This window comes from Squalius cephalus (genome assembly GCF_949319135.1).
Source record: "Squalius cephalus genome assembly, chromosome: 5".
In the NCBI taxonomy this organism is placed as follows: Eukaryota; Metazoa; Chordata; class Actinopteri; order Cypriniformes; family Leuciscidae; genus Squalius; species Squalius cephalus.
Window position 1 is genome coordinate 50636437 of NC_137126.1, and position 25000 is coordinate 50661436.

The 25000-nt window shown below is 41.4% G+C and overlaps 1 protein-coding gene across 1 annotated transcript in view; it reads right to left on the minus strand.

Moving 5' to 3' along the window:
* dcc (DCC netrin 1 receptor) overlaps window positions 1-25000 on the minus strand; it is a 254820-nt gene that overhangs the window by 77055 nt on the left and 152765 nt on the right. The window contains exons 8-11 of the mRNA XM_079871545.1: window positions 7353-7509; window positions 6417-6571; window positions 2991-3139; window positions 811-949 (exon numbers count right to left, since the gene is read on the minus strand). Coding sequence (XP_079727671.1) covers window positions 811-949; window positions 2991-3139; window positions 6417-6571; window positions 7353-7509 — 600 coding nt within the window. The remainder of the gene's footprint in view (window positions 1-810; window positions 950-2990; window positions 3140-6416; window positions 6572-7352; window positions 7510-25000) is intronic.

Consider the following 25000-nt stretch of genomic DNA (forward strand, 5'->3'; position numbering starts at 1 on the left):
CATGCATAATAGTCTTATTTCTATGCAATAGTATAGTTACATTTTGAGATGATATAAATAATTAAGCAGTTGAGATTTGCAGTGTTGTAATGAAATCAAACGGTGCTTCAACTAAGTCCTTGTTCAGGGGGGTGAATACTTATGCAATTAGCTAGTGCAAGACTTTTATTCATTTATTTTTTCTCTGAAATGGGTCACTTTGGTTTGACTTTTTTTTAATATTTACACTGTATCGCTGAGATGTGATATAAATACTCACGCAGTTGAGATTTGCAGTGGAGATATAAATGTGCTGTAATGAAATCAAACAGTCTTTGTTCAGGGGGGTGAACACTTATGCAGTTAGTTACCGCATGTTTTTTATTCGTTTTTTCTCTGAAATGTGTCAATTTGGTTTGACTTTTTTATATTTATACACTGTATCGCTGAGACATAATATAGTTTACATTTTTCAACGATATAACAATCTCGCAGTTGAGATTTGCTATAAACCGTACAAACATAGATTGCACTGCATGTATCCGGATGAGGTAGTGAAAGTGAATGAATCTGACTCTGTGCAATAATATAGTTACATTTTGATACGATATAAATAATCAAGCAGTTGAGATTTGCATGATTGTTGTAATGAAATCAAACGGTGCTTCAACTAAGTCCTTGTTCAGGGGGGTGAATACTTATGCAGTTAGTTATTGCCATTTAGTTATTGTCTTTTATTCGTTTATTTTTTCTCTCTAAAATGGGTCACTTTGGTTTGACTTTTTCATATATTTATACACTGAGACATAGTATAGTTGACATGTGTCTTACCGTCTGAGAGAGTGGTGATGAGCGTGTCCTGGTCGGAGATGCCGGGACCGTGTCGGTTCACCGCCAGCACTCGTAGAGAATATTCAGTGAACTTCTTCAGTCCCTCCATTCTGTAGCTCTGACCGACAACCTCCACATTCTGATTGAGAGAAAGACAAACTCAAGTCAGACAGAAAGAATATTGCAGTGTTTATTTAAAATTCTGTGCAGAAGTATGCATATATAAAAGATCACCACAGTCCAGAACAGATGAGAAAGTGGTGGACACAAGTCGTTTTTTTACATTAAAAGAACACAACTTATTTTGAAAATAAAAACCCAATTTTAGCCTCAGCTTTTTCACCAGGTATAGCACATGTGGTTTAAAAGTCAGGGAGTCATCAATCAAAAGACCCAGGTATTTATAGGAATTAACAACCTCTATTTCACTTCCCCCCATAGTGACGATCGGAAGGAGGCTTTGTGGTCTGGTCCTAGATTTAGTAAACAACATAAGTTTTGTCTTATCTCCATTTAAAACTAATTTCAGCTGCATAGGGTGTTTTGGACTTCAATAAACGCATTTTGCAAATATTCAATTGCTTGTACAAGAGTTGACGCACTGCAATATATGACAGTATCATCAGCATAAAAATGAAGATTAGCATTTAACACATTTTGACCTATATTGTTTATATAGATAGTGAATAAAAGTGGACCTAATACAGAGCCCTGTGGTACACCCTTAGTGACTGCTACTTGAAGCTTTTTTAATTTAAAGCTTTTAAACACATGCCTGCAGGATTTAACACTTTCTTTAGAGAAAAATGTAAGATGCTTCGTAATGTCACTCTTTATTCCAGCCATGTAAAAAACAATATCTGATTAATCTGCAGCACTTTATCAGCTCAGTTCTGAAAACCAATCCATTCCTATAGATGGTTCAGTGAAGTCTGTCGATTGAGCTGATGTTAAACACTTACAGAGAACAAGCTCTGACCGTAGTATTGGCTGGTAAGTGCATGTCTGTCCTGTCGGTCACCCTAAAGCTCATGAAAGTTTGCCCGCGCTGAGAGAGAGCATCAGTCATGACAGATCTGCTGATCTTTCTTCTTTAAAACACTGTAATGGTGACAGACTCCAGCAGAGATGATTGAGATCGTACAGTCAGGAGAACAACACAAGCGCTTTAGAGATCCAGACCGGCTTTGCTGAGCCATTATCAGAACGGAAAAAGTTTACTTGCAAAAGATAAAATCAACTGCATTTGAACATTTTCTGAAGAAAACGCGAGTGCTGTTTCATTGTGCAGAAACTGGCCTTCGTGATGCTGAGCTGCTGTGGGTGGTTGCCAGGATGTTGCTATGCGGTTGCCAAGGTGTTGCTAGGGAGTGGTTTCTCATGGTCTCAAGTGAAATGAGTCTAGGGCTGCACGATATATCCAAGTAAAATGGAAATCACGATATGGCTTAGTGTGATTAGCAAATAACCCAGGCAGTGATTAAAATAAATTATTTAATTATTATTTTTTTTTAAGTACAATAATATTATTATTACAATATATTTCTGATTTTGTTTAATATTTTTATTTAATAATGAATTTGTGTGTTTCCATTCTGAAACCGGCAGCGCATATATTTTTATTTGCCGGCAACCTGACAAATTAAAAGCTCTATGGTTTTAAGGTTTGAAAAAAAAAGAAATTAAGATGTAAATATTAGTAATGTAATTTTACAGTAAAACAAAATAAATTTTTGTTAATTAATTAATTAATTAATTCATTCATTTCATTCATTTTTTTATACACAATATTATTATTACAATAAATGTCTTATTTTTATTTATTAATAATCACAATAAAATCCTTATTTTTATTTTATAGACATATTGAATTAATCAAAAACATGTGACCTATAAAAACTTTCTCTGTTCACTTTATGGTTACTGAAAGAGATTTGAGTTGGAAAAAGCGGACCCAAGTATGAACATCCAGGTTTTTTCCAAATCGTTCAGTCCTACAAGGATTTTACATTCTAAAACCGTTGAAGCGTGAAGATCCGAGGGCATCCCAGACAGCAACATAGTATCAGCCCAGATCTGGCCCAAATCTGGTTCATGTGGATTTCACTCGGTCCAGATGTGGGCCAGATCTGGGCCGACACTATGTTGCTGTCTGGGCTGGATCTCGGCTGGAGTCTCACCTGCTCTTTGCCGGTGGAGGTCTCGGTCCAGAGCAGCCGGTAGCTCTGTATGGGCCCGTTGGCGTGAGCGGGAGGATCCCAGGACGCTTCGATGGACGTCGGAGACACAGCTTCTGCCTGCAGATTCTCCACTTGACCAGGAACCAGAACTGCACAAACACACACACAATGTTTAAATGTACTTCATTCTGAATATTTTACATTTAACATACATATATAACACTTTAAAGGTCATTAAAAACCTTTATATTTCAGTGTTTTTCTATTGGTTTTGGTCACATTGCTCTAAAAGAAAGTGGTGCAAATCGAAAGATCCCATAAACCTTGGTTTTGTATCTATCACTTCTCTGCAAAGGCTAAAATGACAAACTAACACAACAAAATTAACAATTCTTTTGACTCTCGCATGCTTTTCAAAACCTCCTCCTCTCTTCTTAACCCTCCTCCTCCTTCACCAACCCTAACAGCTGATGACTTTGGCACATTTTTCAGAAATAAAGCCACCACTATCAGCAGCCAATTTTCCACACTACAAACTGACACACACATCCTAACAGCAAACACACTCACACTCCCCTCCTTCTCTCCTCTCTCTGAGGCAGAAGTCTCTAAACTCCTCCTTTCCAATCGCCTGCAACCTGTCCGCTTGATCCTCTCCCCTCTCATCTCCTTCAAACCCTTTCTTCTTCAGTTGTACCCACACTTACTCACATCATCAACACCTCTCTTTATCTGTGGGTATCTTTCCCACAGCATTTAAGAGGCTCTGATAACCCCAATGCTTAAGAAACCCACTCTAAATCCAGCACTTTTAGAAAATTACAGACTGGTGTCCCTTCTTCCATTCATTGCTAAGACACTTAAGTGAGTCATTTTCAACCAAATATCTGCCTTTCTTACACAGAACAACCTGCTGGACAACAACCAGTCTGGTTTCAGGAGCGCCACTCAACTGAGACGGCCCTGCTCTCGGTTACTGAAGCTCTGAGACTCAAGAACAGCTTCCAAATCCTCAGTCCTCATCCTGCTGGATCTGCTGCGTTTGACACAGTTAATCATCAGATCCTTCCGTCAACCCTCATGATGAAGGGCATCTCAGGAACTCCAATGGTTCAGGTCTGACCTCTCAGTAAGTATTTCAGGGTGTTGTGGAAGAGTGAGGTGTCTAAGACCCAACATCTAGCTACTGGAGTGCCTCAGGGCTCAGTGCTGGGACCGCTTCTCTTCTCCATCTATACGACATCTCTAGGATCTGTCATTCAGAAACATGATTTATCCCATCAGTGTTATCATCTAGCTACTGGAGTGCCTCAGGGCTCAGTGCTGGGACCGCTTCTCTTCTCCATCTATACGACATCACTAGGATCTGTCATTCAGAAACATGGTTTATCCCATCACTGATGACACACAACTCTACCTCTTAATCCAGCCAGAGGATCCAACGAAAGCTGCTCGCATCTCAGCCTCTGAAAAGACAGAGCTGCTCGAGTTCTTGGCCATCCCAACACTTCATAACAACTTCTCTATTTAGCTAGATTCATCATCCAAAACTCCATCCAGGACAGCCAGGAACCTTGGAGTTCTGATTGATGATCAGCTAAACTTGCAGATTCTGCAAATCCTGCAAATCCAGATCCTGCAGATTTGCCTTATTCAACATTAGAAGGATCAGGTCCTTCCTATCGGAGCTACACAACTCCTTCTCCAAGCTCTTGTTCTATCCAGACTGGACTATTGTAATGCTCTCTTCTTCCAGCATCACGGTCAAACCTCTGCAACTGATCCAGATGCTGCAGCAAGAGTGTGTTTATCGAGCCGAAGAGAGACACGTCACTCCTCTCCTCATAAACCTGCACTGGCTACTAATTGCCGCATAACCATCTGAAACACGTCTGACAGGAGCGAGTGCGTACGCAGAGGAGTTCCACATTTAGAATGCTATTCATAATTCAGCAACGGAGGAAAGAGTTGGAAGTGTGTTAGTCTTTCAGGGTGTTTGTGAGGACGAGCTGGAATCTGGATGGAAAGGTCAGGCGGCTCAATCTCGCCACTCATTCTCCATTAGAAAGGTTAAGAGCTGGAGTGTGTGTGTGTGTGTGTGTGTGTGTGTGTGTGTGTGTGTGTGTGTGTGTGTGTGTGTGTGTGTGTGTGAGAGTGTGAGTGAGAGTGTGGGTCTGAGTGTGTGTGTGTGTGTGTGTGTGTGTGTGTGTGTGTGTGTGAGAGTGTGAGTGAGAGTGTGGGTCTGAGTGTGTGTGTGTGTGTGTGTGTGTGTGTGTGCGTGCGTGTGTGAGTGAGAGTGTGAGTGAGAGTGTGGGTCTGAGTGTGTGTGTGAGTGTGTGTGTGAGAGTGTGAGTGTGTGTGAGTGTGTATGTGTATGTGTGTGTGAGTGTGTGTGTGATTGTGTGTGTGTGTGTGTGTGTGTGTGTGTGTGTGTGTGTGTGTGTGTGAGTGTGTGTGAGAGAGTGTGAGTGTTCTCCTCCTCCCGTCAGTTTTGTGTTCTACACGCAACTCAAATGTTCCGCTCTCCACACAGATATAAAAGATAGAAAGATATAAAACACCGCTGTCAGCTAATGAACATTTTGATGGATGAACTCGCGGCTCGATTGGACTCTTGTCGAATCAGAATTGATAAAACTTTTGAGTTTTACGGATGTTGCCATCTTGGATATTTCTTTGGTTACTGTTGCTTTGGTTTGATGGTAACAGAATATAAGCTTTACTCCCCTTTGCACATTCGAGACGCTAGTGTAAGTTGCATTTTTGTACATTTCGAGACTCACACCTATAAGTAAATATGGTTGTCAATCTCAAACACTGAACGTTTGAACGTAGCCTGTGTGATTTCAGGAGGAAACTAAATGAGGACATTTCAAACATTGCACAGGATTGTTGACATTTACAAATGACTTAAGATATTAGGGCTGTCAAATAAAAATTTAAATTTCGAATATTCGTCAAAACAAAAACAAAAAAAACTGCACATTTGAATGCAAAAAAACCATCCTTGCACATCTTTCAGATCAAGAGCGTCTGGTGTTTTTGACGAACAATATGTAGACAATACAGTACTTTTTTCCTCTAACATTATTTAAGGCAGATATTTTCTTGTTTTAAGCCTAAACTCATTCACATACACTTCAATCATGTTGCTTCTCCAGTAAATGTGTCTTGGTTTTAGAAGACAAAAATGTTGAAGAGAACTTAACTTTTTTGTAGTGTTCACCATAAGAACCATGGTACTCACGGCTACGTAAATATGGTTGTCCATCTCAAACACTGTGACTTTAGGAGGAAACTAAATGAGGACATTTCAAACATTGCACAGAATTGTCGACATTTAAAATGAATTAAGATATTAAGTATTGTTTTCTGAAAACAAGTGCACTTTGAGTGATCAGCTGTAAACACAGCTCTGGGACTCACGCTCGGGCTGTGTGGACAGTCGGATGGCCTCTGAACTCTCTCCGGGCCCCTGCTCGTTGAACGCGACGACTCTGAAGGAGTACGTGGCCTCCGGTCTGAGATTGCTGACCGTCAGCTGCAGACTCTCGGCCTCCGTCACGTTAATGGATCGCTCCCTGCGGCACACACGCAAACACACTCAGAGAAACAATAACAGTTTTCAAACAGGTATCCTGATCACTCCCACAATATTCCATAACTCTTTGTTCACATCATTGGCTGAATCCGTGTTGCTCTGTGAAGTCACAACATCTAGCTACTGGAGTGCCTCAGGGCTCAGTGCTGGGACCGCTACTCTTCTCCATCTACACCACCAGTCAAAGGTTTTTTAATGTTTTTAAAAGAAGTCTCTTATGCTCACCAAGGCTGCATTTATTTGATTAAAAATAAAAAAGGATTATTAAAGTATTATGACCATTTAAAATAACTGTTTTCTATTTTAATATATTTTAAAATGTAATTTATTCCTGTGATCAAAGCTTAATGTTTTCAACATTGATAATAATCATAAATGTTTCTTGAGCATCAAATCATCATATTAGAGTGATTTCTGAAGGATCATGTGACACTGAAGACTGGAGTAATGATGCTGAAAATTCACAGGAATAAATTACACTTTACTGTATATTCACATAGAAAACAGATGATTTACATTGTATTAATATTTCACAATTTTACGATTTTTCTGTGTATTTTTAATTAAATAAATGCAGCCTTGGTGAGCAGAAGAGACTTCTTTTAAAAACATTAAAACACTTTTGACTGGTGGTGTAGATGTCATCATAATAGCAAACCACAACCATTCCATCAATTCCTAATGAACAAAATCAAGCCCCGTCCTACATTAGTTTGAGAAAAGACGAGCACAACTTCCCTTTCATGTTGGCGAACACGTACCTGTTGATTCCCTCCTCGGAGAAGAAGACTCCGTACGTCAGGATGGTCCCGCGAGTGTCCTCCGGGGGGCGCCACCCGAGGCGCACGAATCGACTGGACACGAGGACGGGGGCCACGTCACGGGGAGCAGAAGGGAGGACGCCTGAGCTCGGGGTAACTGGGGGGGGAGGAGAGGAGTAAGTCAAAGAGGAAGTGCGGGGGAACGGGGGCTGAGAAGGCTGAGGGGGCGGGGCAGGGGGCGTGGCCTCTGTGGCCGGGGAGGAGTAGAGGGGGAGGGGCATGAGGGAAGGGGAGGGGCGTGGGAGGGGAGGGGCGGAACATAACAGAACGAGAGGAGTGTGACCAATGGAATGAGTAGATAAGGAAAGAAAACACAAACAAACAGAAGACATCAGGAAGAAAAGAAAAGAGAGCGATAAGGAAGATCACAGCATCAGAGATCAGGTAAAACACAGACAATTAACACACACACACACACACACACTCGATTACACAGCAGCCAGAGTCAGAATGAGATGAAAGCGAGCGTTCTACGAGATTAGAGAGAGAATGCAAACAAAGGCGCCGATATACAAGATGTGTGACGTCATTTCAAATAAAATAGCTCTGGTTGGTTAACACTTTCCATTGGTCCATGTGGTGATTATCTAATAGGTGGGTGTGGCTCAGAGGCTCCGCCTTCTTTGAGGTAAATTACTTCTGTTCAGTCCGTCAATGTTAGACGTGAGTAAAAACACAAAAAGAGCAGCTTTATAGGAGAAACTAAAGCTGTAATTCACACTGAATTACACACTGACAGTAGGTTAGGGTTAGGGTTAGGGTTAGGGGTAGGGTTTCCATTACCCTTCAAACTGCGCAAATTGAAATTGCGAATTGAAAACATGCAATTTCGCAAAAAACTCCCATATATATCGCAAAAACGCTTTTACGCTCGAATTAGGTGATCTTTCAGATCTAAATTCTTTTCAAATTCGAAAAAGGAATCTTTCGCAAAATTGCAATGGAATATTAGTACGGGAATTCTAAACAACAAAGAAATGCCACAATTTATCGGACATTTAGAAAATATTGCAAAAGTATTGCGCAAATCTGTAATGGAAATGCGGCTACTGTTTTTCATGTTTAATACTGTGAAGCTGCTGCTTTAAAGCAATCTATCATATAAAGTGCTTTAAATAAACGTGACTGAATCGCAGAGTTGCTGCAAACATCCACATCGCTCTGATCAGATGCTTTCTCAACTGCTGTTTTCATACTTTTATTGTTTATTTTGTTATTGAGAGGAAAGAGCGCAGCACATATTTACATATTCATCTAAATGTGGGCGGAGTCAGGATGTTCGCTGACAGTATAATCCCTGCAAAGCTGTTTCAAACTCTGTTTAGCCCGAAGAGAAAACGAAGAACTTTCAGGATATCAGGGGCTTAAAACACACATGAACAGAAAAGCATCTTTCCAGGTGTTAAGGGCAATGAAATAGCAGTCTGGAGCCGTGAATCTGTTTTCTGACTGTAGAGAGACTCATGTGCGTCAGGACAAGAGTGACATCCGTCTCTCTCTGTGTGTGTGTGTGTGTGTGTGTGTGTGATAGTGATTTCACAGTTCTGATGAGGTTCTCTCAATGTCATACAGCACATTCACACACTCACTATCACCAGGGAATTACTGTTACACACACACACACACACACACACACACACACACACACACACACACACACACACACACACACACACACACACGTGTCTCCTTACCCTATTCTGTCATATTCTGTCTCCTTACCCTAAATCTACCCATCACACAAAACTTAGGTACACACACACACACACACACACACACACACACACACACACACACACACACACACACACATTGGGTTGTCATGTTCTATAGAGACTTCTTCCATACACGGCTGATATAAGTGCCTCATTACAGGCCCATGATGATCCGAGCCTCATCTGAGCACACTGAACCGCTGGAGCTTCTCCACACACAAAAGACAGGCGGATCACGTGCGTCATCGCCGGAGCCTGGCGTCTCAGTCTCTGCGGTCGAGACTGCGCTTCGGTGATTTTCTACAGCTAAGCAGACAATGTTCCCTGAAGACGCTGTCTTTGAGGTGAATGAGAACATCAGGCTTTCAGAGAGGATTTTCATCACAGCGAGAACTGAAACACGAGACTCTCTGGTTAGCAGGTGCGACCATCAGGACACCTGGATCACGGTTTACTATAGTACAGCCGCATTTTACTGTCGGATGACCTGCTTACAGACTTCAGATGACCAAACTCTCAATCAACACGCACCAATGCTATATTTTCTGAATGCCATGATCATTTGTTAACAAACAAGTATTCATTACTTCAATGAGCTCACTGTTTCTGCTTTAAATTATTACATTGTTAACATTAATACATTTTTCGCTAACTGTGATTTAGTACATTTCTGAAATACATAACTTAGACAGTTTCCTCTGATAACAGATCACTCTAAATTGTAATATTGACTCAAGCATTTCTATAAAGCTGCTTTGAAATGATATGTTTTGTGAAAAGCGCTGTACAAATAAATGTGAATTGAATTGAATTAATTACAGAAGCTGTGAATGATTCTGTGAGGCGAGGTCAACTCTATAATCACAGATCAACTCTATAATCACAGATCAACTCTATAATCACAGATCAACTCTATAATAACAGATCAACTCTATAATCACAGATCAACTCTATAATAACAGATCAACTCTATAATAACAGATCAACTCTATAATCACAGATCAACTCTATAATCACAGATCAACTCTATAATAACAGATCAACTCTATAATAACAGATCAACTCTATAATCACAGATCAACTCTATAATAACAGATCAACTCTATAATCACAGATCAACTCTATAATAACAGATCAACTCTATAATAACAGATCAACTCTATAATCACAGATCAACTCTATAACAGATCAACTCTATAACAGATCAACTCTATAATCACAGATCAACTCTATAATCACAGATCAACTCTATAATAACAGATCAACTCTATAATCACAGATCAACTCTATAATAACAGATCAACTCTATAACAGATCAACTCTATAATCACAGATCAACTCTATAATAACAGATCAACTCTATAATAACAGATCAACTCTATAATCACAGATCAACTCTATAATCACAGATCAACTCTATAATCACAGATCAACTCTATAATAACAGATCAACTCTATAATAACAGATCAACTCTATAATCACAGATCAACTCTATAACAGATCAACTCTATAATCACAGATCAACTCTATAATCACAGATCAACTCTATAATAACAGATCAACTCTATAATCACAGATCAACTCTATAATAACAGATCAACTCTATAACAGATCAACTCTATAATCACAGATCAACTCTATAATCACAGATCAACTCTATAATAACAGATCAACTCTATAATCACAGATCAACTCTATAATCACAGATCAACTCTATAATCACAGATCAACTACTGTTGCATCTATACAACAATAACACTGAACATCATCAGGCTCTTCCTCAGTATTTCTGTCTATATAATACAAATGCAAAGAAGGATCGCTGCTAATGTACACATTAACAAACCAACAATGACTCTGCTCTATGATCAACGCAAATAATAATAAATGCATGTTTTTTTTATTTATTATGGAAGCTTATTTTCACCATGGAATAAAAAGATAAAACATTAAAAAAATTTATCTATGAGTTTCGAGTTTATATCTCACAATTCTGACTGTTTTTTTTGTTGCAATTGTGGGTTTATAACTCGCAATTCAGAAAAAAAATAGTTAACTCTGATACTGAGGTAGTAAATAATTTGATTTTAATGTTTTAATTGCTTATAGGGCATGTCCATTGTTTTAATGCAGGCTCATAATCAGAGAGTGAACACTTCTCAAACCATCAGGATTGAAACTCTTTAAGATGTTTAAACCAGTAACCAGTAGATGGTGTGTTGGTGATCATTTGTACGTTTACAGTCAACAATAATTCTGCTTAATGATCCTAAATAAATAATAAAGCATATGTTTGTTTACTGTACGACTGAAGAGCTCAAAGCTCGTCTTGACCTCCGCATCAAACTCTACGAGCTGAACACTGAACATCGGATAAACGTCAAACGCAGCTTCAACTGAATCCATTTCCAGCTGAACTTCATGACCCGAATCCCACTGAGACAGTCACACACACACACACACACACACACACACACACACACACACACACACACGCACACACTGCTAAACACAATGCAAACACTCTGCATCACGCTTTGCTTCATCACACACACACACACACACACACACACACACACACACACACACACGCGCACGCGCACACACACGCGCACGCACACGCGCACAGACACACACACACACACACACACACACACACACACACACACACACACACACACACACACACACTTTCACACAGACACTTTCACACAGACACACACACACAAGATTATCACAGTCTATTTTACAACAAAATACTATTTCAGTCTTTCTACTTCTAAATGTCAAAATGTGTTGCTTGCTGTTTCTCTGTAATTATTTACTAGCAATTTTTTAGTAAAATTGTTTCAAAGTAACCAGACGCAATGCAAAAAGATTCCAGCAACAAGCAGTCTGTCTGTTCACACCAGATGCGACGCGACATGATGACAAGACACGACAAAATCAATCACAAAAAACAGCCAATCAGAAGGGCGTGTGGGTGGAGTCTCTCTGTGAGGGCACTCGCAAACAAACCAATCACAAAAAACAGCCAATCAGAAGGGCGTGTGGGCGGAGTCTCTCTGTGAGGGCACTCGCAAACAAACCAATCACAAAAAACAGCCAATCAGAAGGGCGTGTGGGCGGAGTCTCTCTGTGAGGGCACTCGCAAACAAACCAATCACAAAAAACAGCCAATCAGAAGGGCGTGTGGGCGGAGTCTCTCTGTGAGGGCACTCGCAAACAAATCAATCACAAAAAACAGCCAATCAGAAGGGCGTGTGGGCGGAGTCTCTCTGCGAGGGCACTCGCAAACAAATCAATCACAAAAAACAGCCAATCAGAAGGGCGTGTGGGCGGAGTCTCTCTGCGAGGGCACTCGCAAACAAATCAATCACAAAAAACAGCCAATCAGAAGGGCGTGTGGGCGGAGTCTCTCTGCGAGGGCACTCGCAAACAAATCAATCACAAAAAACAGCCAATCAGAAGGGCGTGTGGGTGGAGTCTCTCTGCGAGGGCACTCGCAAACAAACCAATCACAAAAAACAGCCAATCAGAAGGGCGTGTGGGCGGAGTCTCTCTGTGAGGGCACTCGCAAACAAACCAATCACAAAAAACAGCCAATCAGAAGGGCGTGTGGGCGGAGTCTCTCTGTGAGGGCACTCGCAAACAAACCAATCACAAAAAACAGCCAATCAGAAGGGCGTGTGGGCGGAGTCTCTCTGCGAGGGCACTCGCAAACAAATCAATCACAAAAAACAGCCAATCAGAAGGGCGTGTGGGAGGAGTCTCTCTGCGAGGGCACTCGCAAACAAATCAATCACAAAAAACAGGCAATCAGAAGGGCGCGTGGGCGGAGTCACTCTGTGAGGGCACTCGCAAACAAATCAATCACAAAAAACAGCCAATCAAAAGGGCGCGTGGGCGGAGTCTCTCTGTGAGGGCACTCGCAAACAAATCAATCACAAAAAACAGGCAATCAGAAGGGCGTGTGGGCGGAGTCTCTCTGCGAGGGCACTCGCAAACAAATCAATCACAAAAAACAGCCAATCAGAAGGGCGTGTGGGAGGAGTCTCTCTGCGAGGGCACTCGCAAACAAATCAATCACAAAAAACAGGCAATCAGAAGAGCGTGTGGGCGGAGTCTCTCTGTGAGGGCACTCGCAAACAAATCAATCACAAAAAACAGGCAATCAGAAGGGCGCGTGGGCGGAGTCACTCTGTGAGGGCACTCGCAAACAAATCAATCACAAAAAACAGCCAATCAGAAGGGCGTGTGGGCGGAGTCTCTCTGTGAGGGCACTCGCAAAAACAAATCAATCACAAAAAACAGCCAATCAGAAGAGCGTGTGGGCGGAGTCTCTCTGTGAGGGCACTCGCAAACAAATCAATCACAAAAAACAGCCAATCAGAAGAGCGTGTGGGCGGAGTCTCTCTGTAAGGGCACTCGCAAACAAATCAATCACAAAAAACAGCCAATCAGAAGGGCGTGTGGGCGGAGTCTCTCTGTAAGGGCACTCGCAAACAAATCAATCACAAAAAACAGCCAATCAGAAGAGCGTGTGGGCGGAGTCTCTCTGTAAGGGCACTCGCAAACAAATCAATCACAAAAAACAGACAATCAGAAGGGCGTGTGGGCGGAGTCTCTCTGTGAGGGCACTGGCAAACAAATCAATCACAAAAAACAGGCAATCAGAAGGGCGTGTGGGCGGAGTCTCTCTGTAAGGGCACTCGCAAACAAATCAATCACAAAAAACAGCCAATCAGAAGGGCGTGTGGGCGGAGTCTCTCTGTAAGGGCACTGGCAAACAAACCAATCACAAAAAACAGCCAATCAGAAGAGCGTGTGGGCGGAGTCTCTCTGTAAGGGCACTCGCAAACAAATCAATCACAAAAAACAGCCAATCAGAAGGGCGTGTGGGCAGAGTCTCTCTGTAAGGGCACTGGCAAACAAACCAATCACAAAAAACAGCCAATCAGAAGAGCGTGTGGGCGGAGTCTCTCTGTGAGGGCACTCGCAAACAAATCAATCACAAAAAACAGGCAATCAGAAGGGCGTGTGGGCGGAGTCTCTCTGTGAGGGCACTGGCAAACAAATCAATCACAAAAAACAGGCAATCAGAAGGGCGTGTGGGCGGAGTCTCTCTGTAAGGGCACTCGCAAACAAATCAATCACAAAAAACAGCCAATCAGAAGAGCGTGTGGGCGGAGTCTCTCTGTAAGGGCACTCGCAAACAAATCAATCACAAAAAACAGGCAATCAGAAGGGCGTGTGGGCGGAGTCTCTCTGTGAGGGCACTGGCAAACAAATCAATCACAAAAAACAGGCAATCAGAAGGGCGTGTGGGCGGAGTCTCTCTGTAAGGGCACTGGCAAACAAATCAATCACAAAAAACAGGCAATCAGAAGGGCGCGTGGGCGGAGTCTCTCTGTGAGGGCACTCGCAAACAAATCAATCACAAAAAACAGGCAATCAGAAGGGCGCGTGGGCGGAGTCTCTCTGTAAGGGCACTGGCAAACAAATCAATCACAAAAAACAGGCAATCAGAAGGGCGTGTGGGCGGAGTCTCTCTGTGAGGGCACTCGCAAACAAATCAATCACAAAAAACAGGCAATCAGAAGGGCGCGTGGGCGGAGTCACTCTGTGAGGGCACTCGCAAACAAATCAATCACAAAAAACAGCCAATCAGAAGGGCGCGTGGGCGGAGTCACTCTGTGAGGGCACTCGCAAACAAATCAATCACAAAAAACAGCCAATCAGAAGGGCGTGTGGGCGGAGTCTCTCTGTGAGGGCACTCGCAAACAAATCAATCACAAAAAACAGCCAATCAGAAGAGCGTGTGGGCGGAGTCTCTCTGTGAGGGCACTCGCAAACAAATCAATCACAAAAAACAGCCAATCAGAAGAGCGTGTGGGCGGAGTCTCTCTGTGAGGGCACTCGCAAACAAATCAATCACAAAAAACAGCCAATCAGAAGGGCGTGTGGGCGGAGTCTCTCTGTAAGGGCACTCGCAAACAAATCAATCACAAAAAACAGCCAATCAGAAGAGCGTGTGGGCGGAGTCTCTCTGTAAGGGCACTCGCAACCAAATCAATCACAAAAAACAGCCAATCAGAAGAGCGTGTGGGCGGAGTCTCTCTGTAAGGGCACTCGCAAACAAATCAATCACAAAAAACAGCCAATCAGAAGAGCGTGTGGGCGGAGTCGACCTTCACTCGCAACCAAACCAATCAGAAACATTTAATTAATAAATATTACATCAATAAATATTACAACATTATTAAAAATACATACTGAGTGACTGAAACAATCAGTGCCATAGAACACACGTGTTTGTTCACAGTTGGAACGTTCTTGTTTCCTTTTATTTATTTCCAAGATCTGAGGTGAATTATCCACTGTCGCGGCTACGAATGATATTTAAACTCACATTAAATTATTTTAACATTAACTAAATCAGAAAATCAGTACATGAGATGATCAATGTCTATGATCGTTGTTGTTCCAGCCAGAAATCGTTTCTAAAATAGAGTCTCCTTGTTTATCGCCATTGGACAAAAACTGATCAGCATGGAAAAGATGCGTTTTATCGTCTGGATAAATCCCACAGCGACTTCTTCAACGTGTTCCTGCTTGTGTTTATAATGGCAAAACGCTGATGACTCTGAAACTGAAGGTGGCGCTCTTGATGTTGATCGATCATCTTTGCTTTGTACAGTCTGAAAACTGCAGATTTCACAATCTGAAACACAATCTATTCTCTCTCCAAGTGTTTGTGCCGACATTCGTCTTCCTGCTGAAACACCGGCTCCGTTTCTGAAGCGTTTCCACAGATATAAAGCGTCCTCTGATCGATATGAGCACAGAAGCACTGGGACGAGACTATATTCCTCAAACACAGGCCCGCGGGTTTATAAAGGTGATCCGCGACTCCATTTATAACAGCAGACGGTCATTAGAGCGAGAGAGATCCATCCTGAAGGACATGTTTGGATCTAATGCTCCTCCATCTCAGACCGGACTGAACTCTACGCCTCCAGAAACAGAAGACAAATAAAACACGACTCTCCATTGCAGTCGCTCACACACACACACACACACACGCTTGCGGGTCAAAGGCTTGCGTTGTTCAGTCAGTCGTGACGGATGCAGTTCATATGATGTTTAATATCTCTGATGGTTTGATGGGATTGTGACTCGTCAGATCAATGAAATTGAGGGAAAAACAAAAGACATTTGCTACATCAACAACAATAACAAAATGTCTAAAACATGCTAGCAACATGCTAATTTATGCTAACAACATGCTATTTCATGCTAGCAACATGCTAATTTATGCTAACAACATGCTATTTCATGCTAGCAACAAGCTAATTCATGATAGCAACGTGTTGAATCATGCTAGCAACATGTTAATTCATGCTAGCAAAATGCTAATTCATGCTAACAAAATGCTAATACATGCTAGCAACGTGTTAAAACATGTTAGCCAAATGGCAATTCATGAAAACAACATACTAGCAACATGCTAAATCATGATAGCAACATGTTGATTTAACAACATTCAAATTCATGTTAAAACATTCTAGCAATGTGCTAATTTATGCTAGCAATGTATTCAAATCTGCTACGTAAAATAATGCTAGACACATGCTAAAACAAGCTAACAACATAATAAAACATGTTAGGAAGCTTATACAACTTTCAAATTTTCATACAAGGGTTTGTCAAGCCAACATAAAAACAAAAGTTTGTGCCGAAAAACTTTAATTTCTAGTTGTCTAGAACTCAGTAGAACCAGGTGAGCGCAACCCAGTGTTTCTGTTCTATCAGTACATCTATTCCTCCCATCAATCCTCAAACGAATCTCGTCATCTGCACACCCTTTCATCACTCTTATGAGACGATCCCATTCCACGTCAGTCAGAGAGATCGACAGACAGAGAGAAAGAACGACGCCCGTCTCTAATTTACACAATAATAATAATTTGCCAGCTCAAGCATGCAGATAATCGGATGAGCGTGTGATTGAAAGCTTTAGCGAGGCGTGAACACATCTATGACTGATGTCTCATGACAAACTCATTCACACAAAGCCTTATTTCCATCTTACTGACATAAAGACCTCTGCTGATAAACGCTGCATTGTTCCCGCAGCACCAAACGCATGCTCATTTATGAAAAGATGAAATATAAGAGACATAAACCGTGTGACCTGATCTCTTCAGCTCCTGCATTTGTCAATGCTCTGATTATAAAACACTCTCGCTCTTCAGCTCACATTATTTCCTTCAATAGCAGTGACTAAAAATAGCGACAATTTTCACTCGGAAATTGCTAGTACATTTCACACAAAACATGATATATATATATACAAGATTATGTTTCTGACTCCATTGGCAGATATTTATTCTTCTTTTAACCATAAATTCACTTAATTTTGCTTTTTAATTCTGCTTTAACTCTCTCTGTGCTCTTCGCGTGTCGGTCAAAAATGATTGAAATTAATTTTTTTATTTCAATGAAATGAATGTACTATATTTTAATTTGATAATGTTCTTTATTTAATATTTTGTATTTTTAGGGGATTTTATGGTACTAAATTATATTTACGCTGTATTTATAAACCCATTTATTCACCTTTTGAGTATAGATGCTTTAGAGCAACAGACTCTTGATCTCTTTTCAAACACGACACTTGGCAGATTATTGCAAGTGAAAAAAGTTACAGAATTTGACATTTATTGTTATGAAAAACATTAAATATATATATTTTCAAAAATATGTTATACTCTAAAACGGTGAGAAGATCAAAGCCATAAATCTAAACAAGTTGTGTTCAAATGTGAGGCTGATATCTCCAAAGCTGGTCTCTCAGTGAGATGTTGTTCGGCTGCAGTACCAAACGCTTCCACTAGAGGAAACTCGTCTCATTCATTTCCAATGCGTCATTTCTGACCGCGAGGAGCTCAAGTGTGGCTATTGTTATCAGGACCATTAAACCTGTTCCAGTCATGGCCATGATTATTGTGTGTTCACACAGCAAGAGCCAAAACCTTTACCAAGTTTCGGACCATTCCGATGAAGTAAAAAATAAAATTAAAAAAACGTCAATTGTCCATCCATCTTCTTCCGCTTATCCGGGGCCGGGTCGCGGGGGCAGCAGTCTAAGCAGGGATGCCCAGACTTCCCTCTCCCTAGATACTTCCTCCAGCTCTTCTGGGGGGACACCGAGGCGTTCCCAGGCCAGCCGGGAGACATAGTCTCTTCAGCGTGTCCTAGGTCTTCCCCGGGGTCTCCTCCCGGAGCTAGATTCCGCGTCCAGGGATCGGGTTGTCGAGGCCCCCGCCTTCGACTGCCGCCCGATCCACTAAGCACCGGCCCCTTACGGTCCCTCCTGCAGGTGGTGGGTCCACGGGAGGGCGTCCCCACGTCGCTCCTTCGGGCTGAACCCGGCCGGACCCCATGGGGGGAGGCCCGACCACCAGGCGCTCGCATACGGTGGCTCCAAGGTGGGGCATGCCGGGCGACGTCACGGTCCTCAAATTTATAGGCATCATAAAGGGTTTTTGAACCGCTCTTAGTCTGACCCGTCACCTAGGACCTGTTTGCCTTGGGAGACCCTACCAGGGGCATATAGCCCCAGACAACATAGCTCCTAGGGTCATTTGGGTACTCAAACCCCTCCACCACGGTATGGTGGCAGTTCAAGGAGGGGCAAACGGCAAATGTTTCTGTCACAAATGAAGAGCACCATAGGGAATGTTTAGATATGTGTACTGAAAAAAAGAACATCAAGTTTTGTCTCATTTACAACTTTGAGAAATAATTTTGTACAGGTGAAATGCATTCACGTCAAACCATCGACTACTGATGATGAAATCACGGTTTAATCTCTCAGAGTCGGAGTGTGTGTTTCGTGACTGACAGAAGCACGTCTCTAAAACTGTCAGGAGGAATCGAGGCTGATTCGTCTGATTCATCTGCGCAGACCTTTGACCTTTGGCGAACGAGTAAACGGAGGGAAACGTGGCGTCGCATCCGAACCCTGGAGTCATTCTGTCAGAGGATTGAGCTGGAAAACCTCCTGAAGCACAACTGTGTTTATTACGTCAAAACTGACAGGAAACAACATGGTGGAGAGCAGCGACTGAACGCTCAATGAAGAAGACAAACAAGCCTCGCACACACACACACACACACACACGCACGCACACGCACACACACACACACACACACACACACACACACACACACACACAGTCTGGTTTACTATCTTTGTGGGGACTCTCCATAGACTTAACGGTTTTTATACTGTACAAACTGTATATTCTATCGCCTTACACTAACCCTGCCCCTAAACCTGCCCATCACAGAAAACTTTCTGCATTTTTACATTTCCAAAAAATCTCATTCTGTATGATTTATAAGCTTGTTTACCCATGGGTTACTCTATTTAGGTCCCCACTGTGACACGAGTCCCCATGAGTCTGTGTGCATTCAGGTTTAAGTCCCCACCGGGATAGAAAAACATGAACACACACACACACACACACACACACACACACACACACACACACACACACACACACACACACACACACACACACACACACACACACACACACACACACACACACACACACACACTCTCTCTCTCACACACACTCACGCACACAGAGCTGGTCGTCTGCCTCGTGTCTGTCAGTCAGAAGCGTCATGAATAATTCACAGCGCACGAGTCTCTGCAGAGGCGAATCCATTTAGATGAAATCCAGCGTTCGTGCTGCTGATGCAGAAACATCGTTCCTGATGGGAAAAGTGGGATAACTGGATTCTGCAGGAGTCACTGCAAAACATCATGTGTTTCTGTCTTGTTTTCCAGCACAAATATCTAAACATTCTTAAATCAAGATACATGAGTTCAAAATAAACATAATTCAAAGGGAAACAAGATACTTGTTCCTGTTTTAAAATGTCAAGATACTTCTTCAGTCAAAAAAGAAAGTAAGGTTTTTGAGGAAAACATTTCAGGATTTTTCTCCATATAGTGACTTAAATTTTTCTGTTTTCCTCAAAAACCTTCATGTCAAGAAAGAAAGACATGGATATCATGGATGATGTAAGGGAGAGTAAATTATCAGGACATTTTAAAACAAGAACAAAGATCTGCCAATGGAGTCAGAAAAATAATCTTGTTTCCCTTTGAATTAAGTTCATTTTTAAGTAATTTTGCTTCTTCTTCTTGATGTAAGAATGTTTAGATGTTTGTGCTGGAGAACGAGACAGAAACACAGAGGAAGAGCGTGATGTTTTGCGGTGTTGTAAAGAGGTTACACCTTCATGCGTGTGTTTCTAATGGATTCTGATGGTCAAAATTCGTCACAACACCGGTCGGACTCCTCGCTCCACCATCATGCGTCTCTGTTATGTGCACAGTTGCACGCCACAGACTGTCCAGGTGTCTTTGCGTTCCGTCAACATTACGTTATCAATTAACATTTAGAAAATCGATTTTTGACATTTGTGATTCGATTTAGAATCGTCCATCTCGATGCATCTAAGAATCGATTTTTTGCCCCACCCCTAATGACAATCAGTCACGCCATTGGACTGATTTCACACATGCTTCACGATGTAATCACTGTCAGTGAAATCAGTCATTGACCATGTGACAACCTCTCGATGTTCCCTTTTCAGGGATCCGGGGTTACACACATAACCTGAGACGTTTTGTGCTCTGTATTTGTTTCGAAAGACATTGTCCATGTTTCATTGTGTGAACGATCAACACTGAGCAGATGCTCACGTCAGTCTCGCTTTCACATCTATAAGCTTGTGAATTCACTGCAATTCAAAGTAGAGAATGACGATTGCATTTAAAGTGTTGGTTATAGCTCTACACACACACACACACACACACACACACACACACACACACACACACACACACACACACACACACACACACACACACACACACACACACACACACAGACACACACACACACACACACACACACACACACACTCACACACACACACACACACACACACACACACACACACACACACACACACACACACAGACACACAGACACACACACACACACACACACACACACACACACACACACACACACAGTCACACACACACACACACACACACACACACACACACACACACACAGGTTAAATAAGCGGTGTTAATAAAGCTTGCCGGATTCCTGCTGATAACACACACAGACACAGACACACAGGTTAAATAAGCGGTGTTAGTAAAGCCCGCCGGATTCCCGCTGATAACACACACAGACACACACACACACACACGTTAAATAAGCTGTGTTAGTAAAGCCTGTCGTATTCCTGCTGATAACAGTATTTTCTCGGAGAGTTTGTGCTGAAGGACTGAAGCGGCTGCAGACGTAGAGAATCACCTGCATCAACACACCAACTATAAATGTGCAAATGAGACATTTAAACACAATAGGCATCTTGTAGCAAAGTGCAAAACTGTGTCGGTTCCGTGTAGCCGCTCTTTCTTCTCTAGCACTTTTCCATCCGCACTCAACCCTGTTTAAATACAAATAAGCAATCGCATCTTTTCTATTATTGCACATGAATTATTGAGCAACACTCCATCGTGTTTACAGCTCTGACAGCAGCGAGAGAGAGAGAGAGAGAGACAGAGAGAGAGAGAGAGAGAGAGAGAGAGAGAGAGAGAAAGAGAGAGAGAGAGAGACGGATCAGGAGACAGGGACTGATTTCATCCCGTCACTCAGACAGAATCTATTTGCATTCCTAAAGACGATCCATCCATTCCCAGTGGAGACACACGTCACACGACACACAAGGAAAACACTTCCCGACAGAGACAGAGAACAAGAGACGAGACGCTGCTGAGACTCACACATGTACTGACAGATATATATATATATATATCACACAGCTACAGACCGTTATCAGCACAGCCATTCATAACTTCTAATAGCCCCAAAAAAAAAAAAAAAAAAAACAAAGAAAGAAAGAAAAAGAAAAGAGTCAGCTTCACTTCGTGACCGCTTTTATATATTATAAAATTTGGATTTCATATAGTACATTCATTTCTTCTTTAAACAATGTTATTCAACGTTAGTCTTATTCAACTAATTTGTGTGTTTTAGGTGGAAAGATCAATACAGAACAAATAACAAAAAAAATGTTGAATGTTGGAAAATAGTGTCTTTTCTGTTAACCAAATGCTTTTTAATCTTCGCTATTGCTTCAATGCAAATGAACAAGCGCGCTGTTATTTGTTGTGTAGTGATGTGTGTGTTCAAGTAAGCCAGAGTTTAAGTAAGCCAGATCGCTGTATTTAATATATCATGATCACTCAGGAGTTGAGTATTTGACCTAAATCTGCGCAGATTTGGCTACATAAACTTCACCAGCAAAGTGAGTAAACATAATAACACGTCAAATTGGCTTGTGATTTGACAGCGTTACTGAAGACTAAAAATTTACTGTTTAATGTTATTTTTTTATATTATTTTTCTTTATCAATTTTCATAATAATTTCATAATGTATTTTGTGAAGTCAGAGTATGTTTGTACATGTGTGCTGATGAGATCTGGGATGAGCATTTTGCTTGTAACACGTTCACTGAGCAGAGATGATCCGCTAATGATGATCCTTGAGTTGGTATGTTCTTTACAAGGAAAGGAATGTTTCCACTGATGCAAATGTACCACAAATGTATACACTGAGAAATAGTTTCTTAATATGGAAAGTGGATTGTGTCATGCATGACATATACGTTCCATTTTTAAACACAAGCAACATGTTTTGCTCCCTTACAAGGAAGTCCCTCAGTGGTGTATATAAGCTAAATCCTTACTGAACCAGCCCAGAGAAACATAAAGGCATGACAGGGTGAAACGAAGGAGAAACATAGAGATGAGGGGGTGAGGGGGTGAGGGGGTGAGAAACCCAGAGAAACCATTTACAGCTGGCATGATGGGGTGAGGGAATAGAGAAATGGGGAACAGAGAAATCTGGAATGAAGACCACCTCGCCTATAGCCTTATTCTTATATGCCTGTTTCTCTCACTTCTCTCGTATGTCTGATACATGTATAAAAATAATAAATACTCTTGGCAAAATATCTGGTGTAGCTTCCGTGATTCAACAATAATGGGGAAAAGCATGATTTTCAAATCTACAATTTGGCATCATGAACAGGATCGCATCTTCAGACATTTGTCTCAATATTTCAGGTAAGACCTTATTTCTTTCTAAAATAATTTTAAGTCTGCCTGATGATTAGAAACATTGACTGAAACTGCTTAAAAGAACTGTGTTATTTAAAGTACCATTTGTGTTGCCAATGAATATGTGTCAGACATAGTAAAAAGAAAAAAAATAGAAAAAAATTGAATTACATTAAGTAATTCATTTTAATTGGGCTTATTTAAGTTTCTCTGAAAAGTAGATCTTTAAAAATATTTGATTGATGCTGAGGTAAAGTGGATCTTTTATAGAAAGAAGACCATTTAGTCAAATATTGGGAGAATTGGCTGTATGGCGATTTAGCAATTAGCTTGAACAGGGGAGGTGGTTGGAATATGGCGAGACTGTAAAAAGGGCAGAGTAATCTCTAAAATATATCCAAGACACCGAAGACTTGTTTCAGAAGGAGACGAGGAGGTATGACAAGCGGTGATTTATAGCGATTTAAAGTGGCGTGTCTGCGCTCTGATGTAGTGCAGTGCAGTATAGAAGACACGAAGAAACCCTAAAACGTTTAAACACGCTGAGGATTGAAGAAGGGTATCAATGGAAATAGGAGCTAGAATCTCGTGCATTCTGATTTTGACAGTGAAGCTGTTCAATATTTGAGGAGGACACTGATCTGAGTTAAACTTAAAGAAAAAAAACTGATCTGAGTTAAACTATTAAGAAAAAAATTATCTGAGTTAAACTAAATAAATAAAAAAAAGAAAGAAAGATAACTGAAAATATAAGGGTTAACTTTGTTTTTAACTTTTCTTTTTCTTTTGAGAAGGGAGAAGTGAAGCAGCCCCTTCCTTTGGAATCTATACCCTCCTCCTCCACACACACACACACAGATATAAATAGAAAGCCTGTTGTTTTTCTAGTAAACACAGAGAGTGGTAAAATGACTGAAAGCAATTGTATAGCAAAACAATATCTTCGGGTACTTGAGGAGACATAGAGCATGATGGGGTGAGGGAATAGAGAAATGGGGAACAGAGAAATCTGGAATGAAGACCTCCTCATCTATAGCCTGATTCGTCTATGCCTGTTTCTCTCTGTCTGACACATGTAAACAAATAATACATACAAATCTCTTGGCAAAAGTAACTGGTATAGCTTCCGTGATTCAACCATAATGGGGGAAAGCATGATTCTCAAATCTAGTTACCAGCTGATTTTTACCCGCACTTGGCGGGTTGGAGGGTGTTCATTTCAAACCCTATATATATATATACAGTTGCAATCCAAATGATTCAACCCACATGGCAAATCAGGTTTACTGGCAAAATGTACAGACTTTCTAACAAATCTCTAATAAATCTCTAATTGAAATAGCTCAACACATACATTTTTCAAGTGTTTTCCCCAAATTCAACCGAAAATTTAACTTCAGTCTCAAAATTATTCAACCCCTTCATGGCAAGCATATTTAGCACTTAGTAGAACAGTCTTTTGCTGTTCTGACCTTCTGCAAACGATATGTATAACCAGACAGCAGCTTCTGGAAGCGTTTCTGAGGAATCTGAGCAACTATATTCCAGTTCAGGAATATTCTTGGCTTTGCGTTCTGCAACCGCCTTCAAACAATCCCACCAGAGATTTTCTATGGGGTTCGAGTCATGTGACTGTG